This window comes from Anas acuta, chromosome 7 (genome assembly GCF_963932015.1).
Source record: "Anas acuta chromosome 7, bAnaAcu1.1, whole genome shotgun sequence".
NCBI classification, from domain to species: Eukaryota; Metazoa; Chordata; class Aves; order Anseriformes; family Anatidae; genus Anas; species Anas acuta.
In genome coordinates this window covers 37,750,601-37,768,715 of record NC_088985.1, presented here as the reverse complement: position 1 = coordinate 37,768,715, position 18,115 = coordinate 37,750,601, and the positions used below count along the sequence as shown (strand labels likewise).

General features: G+C 44.9%; 1 protein-coding gene across 4 annotated transcripts in view; it reads right to left on the bottom strand.

Annotated features, from left to right (window-relative positions):
* Positions 1 to 297: 297 nt before the first annotated feature.
* The window catches only part of JAKMIP3 (Janus kinase and microtubule interacting protein 3), an 83,933-nt gene continuing 66,115 nt past the window's right edge, over positions 298 to 18,115 (bottom strand). For all 4 annotated transcript variants that reach the window (XM_068689332.1, XM_068689331.1, XM_068689334.1 and 1 more), the window contains exons 23-24: positions 15,271 to 16,474; positions 298 to 2,669 (exon numbers count right to left, since the gene is read on the bottom strand). In XM_068689332.1, coding sequence (XP_068545433.1) covers positions 16,271 to 16,474 — 204 coding nt within the window. In that variant the 3' untranslated portion in view covers positions 298 to 2,669; positions 15,271 to 16,270. The remainder of the gene's footprint in view (positions 2,670 to 15,270; positions 16,475 to 18,115) is intronic.

Sequence of the window (18,115 nt, the reverse complement as noted above, 5' to 3'; positions counted from 1 at the left end):
GCCGGGCTGGGCTGGGCTGGGCTGCGCTGCCCGCAGAGCGCCGCCGCTCCGCCGGGGCGCGGGGTGGGCGCGGGGGGAGCTCGCGCTGCGGGGGCTGCGGGAGCGCGCCTGGGTCGCGATCCTTCGTGCGGTGCCATCGCCTTGTCGTGACAGCACGCACGCAGGTAAAGCCCCGGGGCCGAGAGCTCGGGCATCAGAATGAGAGGAACCAACCAACCAAACCGCGACGTTTCTGTGCCTAACCGAAGGCTTTCAGCTGCAGCCTGGAGAAGAACCAAAACAAAGCAAATTGTCTCATTTCAAGGTTTAAAACAGATCTTTTTATTAAAAGCTTACAATAATTTATGTATTTTACAAATGAATAGAAAGTCTCTTGATATATATCATATGAATCACAATACAAAAATATGTGTAAAATTCTGTAATTGATCGATCCAGCCCTGTTTTAGGCCTGTCAATTACTGTCTCAGCACTGAACCAAACATTACGTATTCAGGGTATGCTTATTCAGAGATTATTTTAGAGAACACAAGTCATGGCACACTGGCCTTAGGGGAGGGGGGAAGAAAAGAAAAGAAAACAAAACAAAAAAAACATTTTCTCTGGTTTACAGTTTGCATAAATTTACAGTAGTTCCTTTTTATAAAATGTACAATACGTAAGTACATGGTTTAATACACATATTCACAATACAATTTCCTGAGTCTAAACTAAATCCATTACTGTGCTAAAACACACTGCCCACTGCCAGGTCTCAGCGGCGGCGTTGGAGCCGCCAGGGGATTTGGCATCAGACCACCAGGAACGACTCCCATCTCTTCACTGTCAGTAGTTTTGTTCACGAGCTGCGTAAGGCACTCGAGGATACACTGAAGGCTACAGATATTTCTAGAGCAGAATACTTTAACTAATAGCCACAGTCCTTCAACAGCTTGAACAAGAAGTACAGGCCTGAAACACGCAACATACGGTTGTTGACGAAGTAAGCTGCAATTCAAATGGATTTTAGTTTAGACGTAATCAAAAAAATCCACATTGCTATGCACATGCTGTAATCGGTCAGCACAACTCGTGGTTCACATCAACCCAAGCGCTGCGTTACCTGGACTGTGAACATTTATGACTATTTTGGCATTTCTTCAGAAAGTCTACGATTATGAGCTACTGCATTTATACGTATTTTTCAAATTCTGGTAGGCAAACATAGCTATGGTAATAGATCGGCAATGAAAGCGGTGATACACGTGGTTTCTCTTCTGTCTGCCCCCAGCTTGCCATTGCTTGAAGGATGCTTGGGGCATCTTCACGGGGTGCTGGTGGCTGCGGCTTACGGCTGCTCGGCGTGGAGCAGGCGCTCGGTCAGGATGGGCCCCAGCGCCTTGCACCCGTGGGGGGCTGCAGGAGGAACGCCTTGAGACAGAGCCCAGTTTTGGGGAATGCCTCCCCCTGCGTCCCCGTGGCTTTGAGAGCACCGTGCTGTTAGGAACCGTGCGTAAGAAGGAGCAGCCGAGGTCTGGTGCAGCTTGTCTCAGCGGTGAGGGCACCGCTCGCCAGGACGGCTTCTCACTGCAGCCAAGGACCCTGTGAGCTGCACAAAGCCCTGCTCGTCACACCAAGCCCCGGTGGGATCAACATAAAAGTGACGGAAAACTGAGCGAAAAACGCTTATGCTGAAATTAAATAGCACATTTATGTAAATGTCCTGTCTGTGCCTTTAAACACAAGAAACTTTTAAAAACATTCTTTGAGCCATTTTTTTTCTTTCCTATGTACATAACTTTTTACATATAAATATTAACATATACATAAGCATAATCCCTTATTTACACATGTATCTGTCCTGTACAGTTAGCTTGTTGTTAAAGAAAACATGATTAAGAAAGCCTAATTTAGGGGGGAGCAGAACTGAACTTCTCGACGTATATACACAACATGCAGAAGCATGGCCTGAGTAACCCGAGGTGAAATGTATCCGAGCGGCTTCCAGAGCCACTGCTCCTCGCTGCTCCAGGTCCTGACCAGCGCGGCAGATATCCTGCACATTCACACCCATAGCAGCTTCCGAGCTCCTGTGCCCCCGGCGCGCCGGGGCCGTGCGCTAGGGCGGTGAGTTAAGGCATTTCCACAGATGCCAGCATGGGACGCTCCAGCAGGCATCCAGCCAACGTCTCCACCAGAGTCCAGTAACGTCTTAGACTGCAGGGAGTCACCACATACTCTTGTTTGCAGTTCTTCCAACCAACGGAGTGTGTTAGGACATCGTGTTTAAGGAGAACTCAAAATGGACATTTAGGATTTAACAATGTTTTATGCAAAAAACGGGGAAGTAAAAATTTAGCTCATCTGCGTAACTCCAATATAGATGCTCGTATCTGGTCGAACTGGAATTAGTTAAATCGCTCTTATAATATAATCATATGCTGATATCACAATCCATAACCTTTGCTTTAAAATGTTTTGTCATACTGCTTCAGTACAAATATAGCACTTTTATGAATAATTCATTTTCTTATATTTTTGTAGCTTAGCTCCCTTTGCTGTTCACACTGTCCAGTTTAAAGTGGACGACTGATGTACAAACATCTGGAGGTTTTTTAGGATTTCAGTATCAAGGAATTTTCTTCTTAGCTTTATAAACTCAACATAAGTTGCGGAAGCGGTGCAGGTACCTATAGAATAAAATAAACATCAGAATTAACTGAAACTGCGATTCTCCCTCCAGTAGGTGATTTTTCAGTCCCAAGCACTTCAGCATTTCCAGTTTATGAGGTTTGGCAGGTGTTCACTCTACAGTTGCGGTTGGTTTATCCAATTGTGATTTTTCTCTGAAAACAAACAAACAAAAACCCAGTGGAAATGATCCCCCTCTCCATTTCCCAAACCAGGGACTGAATGGCTATCCTGCATGAGCACACATCTCAGCCTGTCGCCAGGAACATAATCGATGCTAAACGCTCCTGCCAGGCACTGGGAACTTCAAAGAGACGACACAGCGCTGTAAGCCACTTCAAAGAGAGCTGGTCCCCACAGACAGCTTTATGTAAGTGCAGTGGGCAGCGAAAGGAATTGTGCCACAGCAAGGACGAGTTAAATACCCGCAGGAGCCAAATCGGACCTCCTAAAGGGAGGAAAGCTGCCCCAAAATGACATCCCGCCCTTGTGTGCGAGCTGATCCCTTATCCTTCCATGTGCTCCATTCCTGGACCATTCGTTGCAGCTTTAAATTTAGCCAAATGTCCGACAGAAGGGTATTTCTAGGGCAAATGCATGGGAAGCAGCATAAAGCACAGTGCACAGACCAGAGAAGGAAGGCACGGCAGCTCTGCCAGCTGGCCAAGCACCTGCATTTAGGCCAGGGAAGGGGCCAGGACCTAACGCATGCCGTGCGGTGCTGAGGAGGTTTTCTGGGGGTTTGTTGAAACTCAGCACCCAGAGCTGGCAGCCCGGGCCCCGTGTCGCATGCCCCTGCCTTCCGCAGAGGTTGGCGCTGCCTGTGCAGGGCTGTTCCCGGGGGATCCCGGCAGCTGGTCCCCCTGCCCCTGCAGCCAGCACGACTCCATATGGCCAGGAGCTGACACCACCAGCAGCGTGCAAACGTCACCGTTTCTTGGGGAAAACACGAGAGATGCTCAGGGAATAACAGTCAGGTAACTGAAACACACGGGCTTTTATTCGGCTAGCTAAGTGACTCCTTTAGGATCTCTCAGTGTGCTGGTGTTAGGCAGGATTCATAACTGGCTGAAATGCCAGAGCACGTTTCAGTTGGCTGGAAGTTTGACTCAATTTTTGTTCGAGCCGGGCAGATTTCAGCAGTGAGGTGTGCTTGGGGCTGCAGAGGTGCCTTCCAGCCTCCACGGCACCCGCAGAACCGTGACAGTGCTCGTAGTGGCAGATGGCAGGGCAGCTCCTCCCGGGGAGGCGGGGGGAACACCTCTGTTTGTTTCTTTTCTTTCTTTTTTTTTTTCTTTCTTTCTGTTAAGCCAGAGGAAACTACCTGTGCTACATGCAATGAAGCTATGGTGACCTACATCAGCTAAAGATCAGGCGAACAGTTATGGGTCTTCCAATACTCACGCAAATTACACTGCAACCACAGGCTGGAAAAAATGCATGTTCTTCTTCAGATGTTATTTTGTGCTGAACAGTTTTCCTAGTTTAATTCTCTAGAATTAATTTCTCTATGAAAATGAGCCTCAGCATAAATTCAGACTGTTCTACAGAAGCATCTTCCTGCCTAAAGCTGAAATAAAACATCCAGTTCTGTGGGCCAAGCCAGTTTAAACTTACAGCTCCCAGTGCTGCCTTCCTCCTGAGCCTGCCCTGCTGTCCATGGGGCCTCTGCTCGCCTCCCGACCTGCCCAGCTGGGAGCAGGATGGCTTTTGTGGCACGCAGATCAGCTGCCAGCTCCAGGTGTCCCAGCAATCGGCACCTAGCAGCCTGTCGCTGTCTTTAATTTTTACTAAATTCTTAATTCTCATTTTGATTTTGGCATTTAAGAGTACTCTGCAAGAAACCCAGTGAATGTTCATCAGGTATTCTGTTCCCGAGCATACCAGTTTGCAAATTCTGGCTTTTTTCCCCTGCTAGAATAGTCTCCTATACCAACTGGATATTTGTATGCATAAAAAATCACCCAACATATCAGCTTATGTTGATAAATCTTGTGAACATATGCAAGGCAAAATAACTATTCATAAGCAGAAAAGCTCTTCCATTCAGAAATCTCCGCAGGGCTGGGACCCGAGGGGCTGCACCCGGGCTCGGGGCTCTACATGGGGCTGGGCTGGGCTGGGCAGTGCCCTCAGCCCACCTGGTCGCCCCCGGGGCTGGATCTTGGGGCTCAGGGCTCAGCAAAGCTGTTCTAACGCGAGCAGTGGTGGCAGGGACCTGACCTAGATAGGAGCTGCCATCCTTCCTTCCCCTCCCATCACTGCGCGCCCTGCTGAGACTCTCACCGAGGAGGGTAACAGCCAGCACGTCCAGCTTTTCACCGTTCCTGCTCACTCCTTTTTCACCATAAACAGACCCACGTGTAAGGCAACGAGGGGCTTCTGGCACCAGCATCCCTCTGACGTGTAGGTGCAGAAAGCCACGCGGCCCTGCAGCACGATTACACTCACCCGTTTTTGTTGGTGAGGAAATCGGATACACTGCAAATTACTGCTGCTAGAGGCCAAAACAGTGCTGGCCTTTTCATGCTTAATAACAGGGTTTTTCAAAGCTGTTTCCTCCCTTTATGAATGATTTATTTGATATATCTAAGTGATAAATTTTTTTTTGGCAGCAAACTGGATACTCTTCATTTTATGTATATATGTATATAGATATATCTATATAGGGAGAATTCTGTAGCATTTTTATTTCTGGTTAGATTTTGAAGCAGAGCGTGATAGAGAATGAAAAGAAGATTTATAATTATCTATACCTAAATCTCTGTATCACCCAAAAAGCAGCATATGAAACCTTGGCTTGAATCCCGTACCCACACCAGAACAGGTTACACTGAATTTATCTGTTTTCATCAGGCTTTGCACTGAAAGCTGTTTGTTTTGCCCCTCAGAGCCCCAGCCCTGCTCATTGCTGGTGCCACCCCTGCTGCTGGTGGCCTCCATGGGGTACCTGCAGCCCTCAGCCCTCAGCCCAGGACTCGCCCAGTGCTGCCCTCGGGTGCCTGACGTCTCCGCAGTCCTTCATTAATTGCTTCTCCAAAATACTGGCCTCATGGTTGCCATTAATTCCTCCTTTAGGCATCTAACACACAGCAAAACCCCTATCACTATAAAATCATTGGTAATTGGAAGCTGTCTTACAACCTTTCCTTTTCCAGGTGCAAGTGAATTACTACGGACGTGCTGCCTCGGATCTGCCTGCAGCTCGGGAGGCAGCTGCCAGCCCACGTTACTCTGTGCACATCCAACGTCTCAATCCAAGGGTAAACCTGGCGGTGTGTCTGGTCTGATAGCACCTGAGTCCGAATGTATGGGGTTAAGGAAATGGCTTTATAGCGGGCAGACGAGGCAGTTACACAGACTGGTTACCCAAAAGCTCAAAGTCAGACTGAAATAAACTACTTTGAGACTACAGGGCTGATGGTAGGGTGGTTCTTGAACAGCAAAATTCATAATTAATAAAGTTAGTGTTTTTTTTTTTTAATCATATGGTGCTTATGAGTGAATTTGTAATTATTGTTCACATAAGAAATTATTTGCATGTAATTTTCATGCATTTGGTAAGTGATGTTTAAATGCTTTTTTAGAAGACAGATCTATTAGATAATTGTCATTGTGGCACAGGAAAATATGTTACAATAGCTATAAAATTTAATTTGTTATACATAAAACATTCCATAATACAACTGTTTGTACATAATATATATGTACATCATTGTACATAAATAGCATGGATCTGTTCCAAGAAAAAAAAATCTTCTGATACTTAAAATAATGTGGATTTTCAAAACACCTAGCCCTTACAGAAATCTCTATTTTAGGCGCAAGAGATAAGTTTATGGCTAGAATCCTTGATTCAGTGCATGCATCCATCTGCTGCCTTGGCCAGGGGGCTCAAGAAGCCCCGGAGGAAATAAAGAAATAAAAGGAAATCAAGCCTTTAAGAGGAATGCCTCCCCGGGCAGCCAGGCACTGCACAAGGACTGGGAATTTCATGTCTGGGGGACTCCTGTGACAACTGCTGGTGAGGAAGCCACTCAGTCCCACACAGCCTGCTCAAAGGTCTGGTAACTGAGATTTTGAACTTCCAGAATGAACCTGCAGGAAAAGGAGCCTTCGGATGGCAGCAAGAAGTAACGTCACTCCTTGTGTCTGCCTTGGCAGGTGGAGGGGGGCAGCGGTGAACACCCACTGCTTGGGCCTGGGGACTGAGCTCATACATCAATGGGTACCCAGCTATTGCCACAAGGGGACCGAGTCCCTTCGCTGCCCTAGGAGATCATGTGCTCCCCCCCAAAATTCATGGCCAAAGCAAATTGGGGCAAAATGCCAGCCCAGTATCAGCCCCGGCAAGGGATGCCCCGGGTCCTGCATGAAGACAGCTGCCTCACCTCACCAAGCTGCAGCAGTGCAGTGTCCTCTCTGGATGACCTTTTCAGGGCAGTTTTTAGGGAACACAGCTGCAATTAACACTCTCACAGATCTGTTGGATTGTACACGTCCAGCCGTTAGGGCTCTGCAGTCGCTCTATGGGTACGGTTAGCACAGGCTGACTGGGTTGCTCTGACCTGACGACGTGTGAGGATTTTACAGTCCTCTTCCCTTAGTGACTGTCACAGCATTGCTAATGCGTGATGCTATCTCCTTGACGGTCGTTGTAACTCTCATTTTATCAATTTGTTATGCCCCTAGGGTGCTTTCTTGCTTGTAACAGGAGTGAAGCAGGCCACTGGGACAGTCTTTCTCTAGAAAAAGCCATTGACACAACAAATTTTCCTACATCTGCCTCTACAGATCTTTGTAATAAGGCCATCACAGGTCTTACTTTCTTAGACAGGTTCCCTTTTCCTGGAGGAGGCTTGCCTGGGATTTCTAATTGACCATTAGTGCGGACACAATCTCTGCGCCTATCAGCCCCACTGCATAAATGCCTTGAGCACTGTCGGCGTGTATGCAGCAGGGGCAGTGGGTTTGGGGGGCGCAGGGCTCAGTGCTCACACCTAGGTGCACGCACAGGGGTTAGGGTTGACCTGGCACGCTGGCCACAGCACACATATGGAGGAAGCCCTTACGTGTGTGCCACCCTGGAGCAGATGAGAGTTACAAGGAGACCCCGTGGTCCACTGGGTTGACCAGAAAAGCTGGGTGCTGGGTACCACCCAGCACAGCAGGGGCGTGTGGTGGTCACAGAGCAGCATCCCCTGCACACGAGCACCCCGACACGAGCACACAGCATAATATTCGTTATTCTCACCCAGGTATCCAACAAACCAACAGAATCGTGATTCTCTACGATACATCTCAAGAGAAACCCTTCGCAATGCCTCTCTGTATTTCTTTATGTGCATACAAGTGCTAGAAGGGACACATAACATCAAGCCTTCCTCCCACATGACACCATCACACAGCTGTACCGCTTTTTCAGCCATATTGCATGAAACCTTTACAAATTAGGAGCAAGAATTCACAAAAAGTTGTGGCCAACAGCACTGTGAACTTGTCATAAAAACTAAGTTTAATCTAGCTAATTTGCATTTACACTCAAAATCCCGTCCTCCAGATAACAGTTGAAGGTTTTGCTGAGCATCTCGGTTCCCCACCAGAGGGAAGGGGAATTGCTCAGACATCCCCGCCTCCGTCCCCTGACTGACCTCAGATTTCGTCTGATTTCTTGAACAGTACCAAGCGATGGTTTTTGTTTCTCTCCCCATTGTCCCTTCAGATCATTCTGAGGAAACGAACATTTCACTTTTAATTTTTTACTGGCATAAACCTTTGAATTAAATAATTGCTTTTCTGATCTGTACTGACAGACTGACGCTGAGGCCTTTTTGAGGATCTTCCCCTCCACTCAGACATAAATATCAGTCGGCTCCTGGAAGCCCAGCAGGAAGCAGCAAGCTGGGGGAAGGCACAGAAGGTACCACAGAGCGCCCTGCAAAAGCCCAGAGGCTCCATGGGGCTGGAGGAGAATCACAGAACCACAGAATCACAGGATCCCACAACCACAGGATCCCACAACCACAGGATCACACAACCACAGGATCCTTGGGGCTAGAAAAGAAGTGCCCAGGCTGCGGGCTGGCACCCAGCCCCAGCAGCCCCAAGCCTTGGGCAGGGATGGGGGCAACCCCAGCTCTGCCAGACTGCCACCAGAGCCAGCATCAGCCCTGGAAAGGTCATAATGTGTCACCAGGCGTGATTTATATTTTAAGAAGTTTTTAAAGGCGTTAAAGTTTTGCTGTTGTTTTTGTGGGGACTGTTTTCTGCACTTTAATGCCACCAGGAAAGCTGGAGGCTAAGGATTACAGAAAATACTGCCTTGCAAAACTAGCCTGGGCTCTGCCTCTTTGCACAGCCTGTCTGTAGTGCTAATATAGCATGGTGATTTCCCTGAAGCGGGGATTATTCAAGATGTGAATGAAACATAGAAGACTGGTCAAGATAATTTTATTTCAGCTGATCAAATTCTGTTGTTTTCTTCCTACCAGCATGAAATGGGGCTCAGACTGAATGGGTACCTCAATTGCAGTTGCTAGCTTGTTTTTGGTTAATAATAAATTAAATCACTAATATGATATACACATGAAAAAAATTGTCACTGCAGAGTGTGTCTAATCTGTGAAGCGTGCCAAGAAGCGGTTGGCTCAAGCAGAAAGGTCTCCGTGGACATTTTATTCCAACTTCCAGTCTCTGTTCTCCAGCCCTGGGAAGTTTTGTAGCGCGGAGCACAGCTGTGAGCAGAGGACATCCTACCACGCACTGCGGACGGAAACCATCAATGCTTCACCAACAAACACTGTCACCACCTCAAATGCAACAGCTGTGGAAATTCTCAACAGATCTAAGGGCTCTTTTAAATGTTAACTAAGGTGTTTAACCCCATATTTTATGAAAGCTCAACAGAGCAGAAATTGAGTTTTCCCAAGAAAAATATGGGCTCCAAGTTCAGGAGGCTTTGAAGGGCAAGCAGATGCTGCAAGGAATTAGCACTACAGTACACAGATTTACCAAGTGTTTACATTCAGAGAAAGCTCTCTGCTAGTTACCACAAACATAAGGAAACTCATATGGATTATGTGCTGTATATCGACTGCCACACCACAAAACAGGTCTCTGCATATGACCATTTTGATGACTTCCATGCTTTCACTGAGCTTTCCGAGAAAAATACATAAAAAGCATGCAGTTTAGGCTGCATTTATTTTTGGGTTTGGAATTAATTTTACTCTTGAATCTTAAAGAAAAACTGGGTCAAACAAACCTTGCACTATTTGAATGTGATGGAAGTACTCGAGCAGCTTGGCTGCAGCCCAGCCTGGCCACTCTGCGGTCAGGCTTCCCATACACCTCAGTCTGCACCAGTAAAGTCCCCAGTCCCACCCCTGTGCTTGGGACTATTTGCCTGTGTCTCAATCGGATGTGAACATCTTTTCAAACAGAGCTCCCTGAAAGAGTATTGAAACTATATCCGCCCATCTTACTGAAATGTCTGACTGCAAGCTGATCTTAAAAGCAATAGACGTGTCAGTAGAAAATATTTTTCAGCAATGTTAATTCTAAGTATGTTATTGTTTGGGGGTTGTGCTTCATTACAGAAATTTACCGTTGTCTGCTTAGCATTTTAAGTGGCTGTATTTTGTAACCAAGAGCGTTTGATTGAAAATTACATAATGCTATTGAATTTTCTGGGTTTATTTGCGTCCAGGTTAGTGCAACAAATCTGCCCAGTGTGAGGGTCTGTTGCTGTGAAATAGCATCTCAGATTACTACCATAAAGCAGATGTTCTACTTACATGGAAAATCTCAGCAGGTCTGTTTCAAATTGTTTTCCAGTGGGAATTAGGAAAACAGTAAATTGCAGCCTTTTGCTTTATGAACTGAAACCTCTCCATGATCAAATAGCTTTCCAGACGTGCCTCAAATCCGCTCTGTGCTTAAACTGTCCTTAAGCACCATCAATGGCGTTATTCCTGCCTGGGGACCTCTACCTAATCTCATCTCCAGACACTGCAAATTCAGACTGACATTGTCATTTCTATGTATTGCAGCCTATATCAACTCCTGAAATATTAAAGCAGAAATACTGTGCAACGAGGCATCCCACATTTTATATACGCTGGTTATTATCAGTCTGCAGGAAATCACTTTGCTATTACTGAACCACATTCTGCTCTTTGCTGGGATCAAGTTACACGAGCTGTACAACACAGCAAACACAACCAGACTTTGAATCTTTTGCTTTATTATTTCCTGTTCATCCCATGGGGGCTTCCTAAAGACTTGAATTTTCTTTACAGGCTTATGCTAAACAAAGATGTTTTGGGTCATTCTGCACAGCAATGACTTCCCAATTAGTATTCTAATAATGTAACTCATTACCCTTATCTCTGTACCCCAGTGAAGTAAGCCTTTTACGACCCCTTTCAAAGCGCATGGAAATATACAGGATGTGGTTGATGGAACAATAAAGCAAAATTTAAGCTCTAGTAGCTCATCATCTCCCCTGTGGATCATTTCTGGAAAAACGTGCTGCTGTCCTTAAAAAAAAAATCTCTTCTGACAACTCAAGCACATCAGTAAAAAAAGAGAAATATGATTATGCAGCCAATAGAGTGAGTTAAAGAAAAGCAATTATCTACCAAAGGAACTGGATCACACAAACAGATCCAGCACCTGTGTAGAAGAAGGCGACCCCACTGGGAAAACCCTCGGCGTTCACTGGGGTGAAATGCCCCCGCCAGCCTCAGGTCAGCCCCACTGCAGTGCAGCTGGTGTGAAGACTCCCGTAGGTACTACCCACACTGAATAAAGAGGTCAGATGCTGAAGATGTGAAATTGGCATTTCTAAGTGATCTGTGGCACCTACAGTGGAAATAACACCATGGTGTCTTAAAAACGTTAAAACCACCCCTAAAATGACAGCATACCGATGTAAGAAACACGAGGGTTAGAGGATCTGGAAAGTGTATGGGCTACCCTCTGGGACTGTTCTTTGTGAACCTAAAGCTGTTCCTTTACTGGTCACAGTCATGGGGGATTTGGGAGGAGATGCATCTCCCCACGCTCCTGAAGCACATTCACACATGCCACGTGTGCAAATTGAAAACTGCACCCATCTTTTATACTGAGGTCTGCTCTCCTGCCTTCTGTCACTGAAAAAATATATATAAGCTTCTAATATTATTTTTTTCAATATTTTACTTACGTTTAAAATAATTAAAAAGGTAATTAAATAACTTTCTTCAATTACCAACAGGAAACCTTCGCAGTCATGAATCAAACTGGATCATCCCCCAGATCACAGAATCATAGATCAATTAAGGCTGGAAAAGCCCTCCAAGACCATCTGGTCCAACCAACCCCCTACGACCAATGTCACCACCAAACCATGTCCCCAAGCACCACGTCCAACCTCTCCTTGAACACCCCCAGGGACAGTGCTGCCACCACCTCCCTGGGCAACCTGTCCCAATGCCTGGCTGCTCCTTCTGAGCAGAAATGGCTCCTCATTTTCGGCCTGAACCTCCCCTGGCACAACTCAAGGCCATTCCCTCTGGTCCTGTCACTGGTTACCTGTGAGCAGAGGCCAACCTCAGCTCCCCACAGCTTCCTTTTGTGTAGCTGTGATCCTTCCTCATGGAGGGAATGTCTCCTTACAGGGGCTGACACAGGTCCTATCCTCATTTTTATCTGTTCCGACCTTCAGTACAGTTTAACATCAGGTAATGCCTCAGAGGGAGAGCTGGGCAGGAAGCTTGTAGGCAGCAAACAGGGAGCATGGAAAATTGTCTTGTGAAACCCAGCAGCATCATCTCCTGGGCTGCTGCAACCTGAGGGACAGGTTTCCTTCTGCTGGGCAGCATCTTACAGGTTTTCACTTGAAACCACTAAGCCTTTTGGACAAATACACAAAAAATGAGTGTAATTCTCAATATTCATTTAGGATTTGACCGAATGTATGCTAAGACACATGCTGCTGAATTCCTGAGCCCATGCATTTGAATACAAGCTTGTGTGTGCAAGTCCAAATCTTTTTGCAAACCTGGGCTTCAGCAAGTCACATCTCAGGCGGGTGGTTTGGGTTTTTTGGTGGAGTGGGGAGATGGGGGGACTCCTAAGATGTCTGCATGTGTTGTGTTTCTACTTCATACAAAAAAAAAGCACAAACGTGTCCTTCTATACATAATATGCAGAAGCAGAAGGCTAGGTGCATTCCGGGCCAAGTTTCCAGGAAGACAGGCATTCTGCTCAGCTTACAGCCTAATCCTCAGTCATTTGCATATTTCAGAAAGAAGGAGATACTAATTACTGCATTTGTCAGCAAACAACCACTGCAGCAGATCTTATTTCTATGCCTCAAATAGACAAAATATCACGTTTTTATGACAGAACAGTAATGTACAATTTCCAAGTAGAATTCTTTGAATTCTATTTATCCAACATTTTTTGAATTCTATTTATCAGATGATATCTGATATCAGATGATATCTGATTATCTTTGAATTCTATTTATCAAATGTTACTTATTTTAAATAAATATCAAATAGAGTTTTAATAACTGTTATTATTAAACAAACAAACAAACAAACAAACAAAAACAAGATCATAGGAAAAAAGTATACATTTTGGGTTACTCAAACCCTTCTAGAAATATGAAGTTAATGCCAAGAAAAAAATTCTCTTAGCTTAACTGACAACTCATGTTTTTAGAAATATGCTAGTGCCACCTACCTCTGGAAGTCCACAATCTCTGAAACAACTGAAATGCCCATTAAAAACTAACTAAGCTAACTGTGCCTGGAAGAACTTCCTGGAGCTGCCCCGAGCACAGGGCTGTTGGGGGCTCAGTCCCAGGCCCTGCTCCCCGTTGCTGTCCCGCAGCCCTGCAGCAGTGCCCAGCCTCGCCGCGGTCTGAGCCAGCCCACAGCCAGGGCAGCAGCCTGCTGCACGAGTCGTGCTTTTATAAAACATCTCAGTGTTCCCACAAAGGGGCTTCAGAGGAAGGCAGAGCTCTTGGCAAGGGGACGGAGGGGCTCGGTGCCACTGGCATTGGCAATGGCACTGAGGCCCAGGATGCCAGGTGATGTGCTTCTTGTCAAAGCACACATTCCTACAGAAAAAAGCATTTACTTGAAATCTGACTTCCTGCTGGAAAGCTGTTTCAGCAGACATTTTCAGGAGGCACTAATGACAATCCAAACCACTTTTATTTGTAACTATTGCAAATCTAACAAGATAGTGAAAAAGATTGATACAGTTATGTTTTGTGTTGTATGCTTTCTGTTGGTTTCCATCAGGTAAGCCTTCCTTACTGATTTTTGCTTGTCATCTTTGTTAAACTGTTCTTGTTTCTAAAAAGCCCTCCATTGTCCTACATTCATCTCAATTATTTCCTGATTTTTATTATTTTAGTTCTTTGAGTTCTTTGAGTTTCTCCTTTAGGTTACTCAATGCGTGGAACTCCTTGATCTTACTAACTAGGAAATGCCAGCCCTGTGGAGACCAGTGTGACACTGACAGACACGAAGGATTTGGACCCCTCCTGAAAGAACCACAGGACTGAGACGTACACAGGCAGCTTTTTAAGAAGAGTGTGCATCATCAAATCTAACACTGAGAACAGATTATTTCCAGCAAGCACCACTAGAGACAAATAGTTTCTAATAGGTCCTGTGTGCATCCCTCCATGCACAGACATTTTGCATCTGACTGATTTTAAAGGCAGCATTCCTCTCCCGAGCAGCATGGCAGTAATACGCAATCAAACAAAGTTGGAGAGATGTTCAAACTAAGACTTGATAGACATTCTGCTTAGAAAAAGTATTTGGAAAAAACAAAACAAAAAAAACCAAAACACACCACCACCAAACCAAACCAAACTAGAACAAAAAACTGATGGGCTAAAGTACAAAGAGACAATTCCTCCTTTGGAGCAGGAGCAAGTCCTATGAGCAGTATATAGACATATGTATACTTTACGGTTCTCCAGTAGCCTTACAGCACTCAATAAGAGGCAATGTCGCTCTCTGGAAAATGTACTGAAGTAGCTTCTATTGAGCTGAGAAACTTCCAGCTGAGATGCCAAGAAAGACAGCTTCAGCAGTGCCAGGGTGAGCCCGCTACTGTTCCCATCATGTTTACCAGGCAAGTAACTCGTTACCAGCGTAAGTTAGATAAAAAGTAAGCGAAATGGTGAACTAGAAAGCTTTTCTGAATAATATTTGTCTCTTCAATCCAAAATTAACATTTTTATCTATTACATTTAAAATATATATTTTTATAATGTAGTATGATTGCTTGATGCTCATACAAATTTGACAGCACATTTCATTACCTAAATAGCAACTTTTTTGTTGAGTGATCACTGATTTGAAAAAAATAAAGTTAGCATACATTCAATACCCAATTTACAGACTAAAGTAAACCAAATAAATAATATTTACATAAAGATCTTGGTCAACTCAAAATTTTCTCTGTGTTATCATCATATATATTTTCATTAGAGTGAGACAGATTAATAGCATGCAGTTATGAAGAAAGTTATATAGCTTATAGAATTACATAATAAATCAATTTTTATTAATCAATCCATCTTACCTGTCAGGAGCTCTTTCATTTCACTGTCTGCCTTATGCTTCCAAGGGACGGGCAGCGTTCTCCACCAGCATCCTGTGCTGCTGCGGATTGTAGGAACAACATAATCAGGGAAGTTTTAGCATTCACCACCAAATCCAGATCTGTGCACTCAGGTTCAGTTCCAATTTGGCAAAGTATACTGGTTGGATTTCTTTTGGATTTTTCCTCCTTCACTTGTTTTTGTAGAAGATCCACTTTTCTTTTCCTGGCTCCTGAGCCCCTCCTTCTGGTATTCCTGCTCTGCAGCACTTGTGCTTCCTTTTGCCTTTTGTCACCTTCCGCAGCTCAGACTGCTGGCACCAGGGATGATGTGTTTCCAGGTTCACTCTTTTTCAAGTTGAGCTTTTTGCTGGGACAACATTAAGCCTTTTGGCATCATTGAGGAACAGCAAACTATAAATTATTGTGCCAGATTTCTCATTGTGCTGTGGGATGTGGCCTACTGAAAACTCTAAAACAATTACAACTTTAGCTCCTAAGGGTTCAAATGGAGCTTCGTGTTTTTCCCCTAATACTGGGCTTGTGGGATAATCAACAAACCATTGGACAGACCCTGTGTTATGACAAAATAACTTGGAACAAAACACGCTGTTTTCATTCACGTTTATCTTTTGGTGAGTTATTCCTCTGGATCTCCTTCTAAAATCTTCTTTTAATACAGATTTTTAAATAACCATGAACCACAAATATAAATGACTGACATATAAAACAGGACACGGTCACTTCTACAGAGAAGCAATTTACTACCTGCTCAGCAGGGAACCAAATTATATTCAGTTTATCTGAATTAGTATACTGCTCCTTACGTAAAGCTGAGAGTTATTTCAAGCAGCAGGGACAGGACTCCGTACAAGAAGCCTGTAACTGTTAATAGAGGGAGGGTTTTTTTGGCTTTCTTCTTTGACAGCTTAGTTCCAGCTCTTGAAAATGCAGTCAGAGATTTCAGTGGTGCAGACTCCACCTATGCAGACATTTCCACATAGCCAAGATAGTTCATCTTTAGTCTGAAAGGGTCATAAAGATTAGTTCTGCCATCTCCAGTAGCAAAATATGAGATACATTGTGTGTTTTTTTTGTGAAATCGCAATGTCTCTTTTTCTATCTTGGTAATCCATGCTGTCTTCCTGTTAGCAACCGTAGAACCAATTCCAGCTTCCTCAGTAGGCTGAAACAAGAAAAAATATATTAAAGCATGGATCAAAGGAAAGTACATCCAGTCAAAAATCACATGCACAAAAATCTGTAAGGGCTGTATTTGTAAGTATCTGTTTGAATTATACAACTAATAAAAAAGGATTTGTGTTGTACTCTTTTGACTTTCATGAGTTACAGGGACCCTTCCAGTGCCATCCATGACATGGCAATTTCTGCCACTGCTCCAAGCAGAAATGTATGGGCACTTTTGCTCCTGCTTACATTAGAGAAAGAGCAATCATTTAGGAGCTAAAAAAAGAAACCCCAACAGCAATTAGGGGAGCAAACAGGCTGAGCCTTCACCGTGGTTTCCTAGAAGCCTCCTTGCTTTGAAGCCTGCTGTGTTTTGTTCTCTGCTTGTCCTTTCCCTCAGAGGAAGGAAATTCTGTTTGACAAATTCTTAGCCTGCTAGTAGCCAAGCATCACATTATTTCAAAGGCTTCAGAGATTTCCATTTTCAGGTGATCTGGTGAGCCCAGAGACCCCACAGGCAGTGCTGAAGCAGCCTGAGCAGCACTGGGAAGAGGAGGGGGCACCATGCGTAATCCAAGGGCTTACCTTCTGCATTTGGCCTGAAGGACTATGACCAAAGAATGAAAGCTAAAGAGAAAAATAAAAACAAAAACAAAAACTGAAAAGGGGAGGGAAGAAAGGAAAAAATGGAAGAGAAGAAAGAGAATAAGATTTTACAGTCTGTTTGGCTGAGAATAAGCGATGGTTACAGACAGAGTGCAACAAATCATTCTGCTGAGAAGAAATACAAACTGTTAGGTGAGTTCTGAGAGACGAGAGGCTCTGCTCCATCAGTCAAGCAGACAGCCCATGTCTGGCAGAGTGGTGAGAATCACATCCCCTGCCCCAGCGAAGCCCAACCCAAATGCAGCCAGGCATGAAAATGGGGAGGAAAAACATTAGCTGAATTCTTCTGATACTTCAAAAAAGAGGCACTGCTAAGGTTTGAGCTTAGTTTTGGGCGAAAGTTCATCTCAACACCTATGGCACCTGAACAGGTTGCTCCTTCGCAATTTCTCTAGAAATAGACGATTTCACACTAAGGTGATTTTAGGGTAGAATTCAGCAGTTACAGCTTGACCAGAGCAAAGCCTGATGGCGTTAGCTAGCTGGTTCTCTCCAGCGGCAGTGACCAAAGTGGCTGCAGGTGAGCGGAGGAGAGGGACCCTCCCTGTTCCCTTCCCGGAGATGTGGGCCACTGCATCCGCATGTGCTGAAGGTGGAGAGAGAAAAGGTCGATGGAGATCCCTCCACAAAACACACACTACCATCTCAGCCTGCCACTGCAGCAGCTCTGTCCTTCCACTTCCCCACGTAGATGGACCCCCAAATCCTCGCCCAGTGACATAAACTGCACAAAGTCCTCTATTTAGACTTTACTGAACGACAGCGGAAGAAAAGACTGATTTTAGGCTTTTAACCCTTCCTTCTCAGATGAACTACTTCAAATGCAAAATGTCTCCTTGAGCGTTCCCACATAGCACGTTGTGTTAATAAAGCGGGGAATGAAAGAGCTGCAGAAGCCCACTGATTTTGTGACTGGTTTTGGCTTGTCTCTGAGCTAGCTGTTTTCATTTGAGACTGGACGTAGAACTGAAGC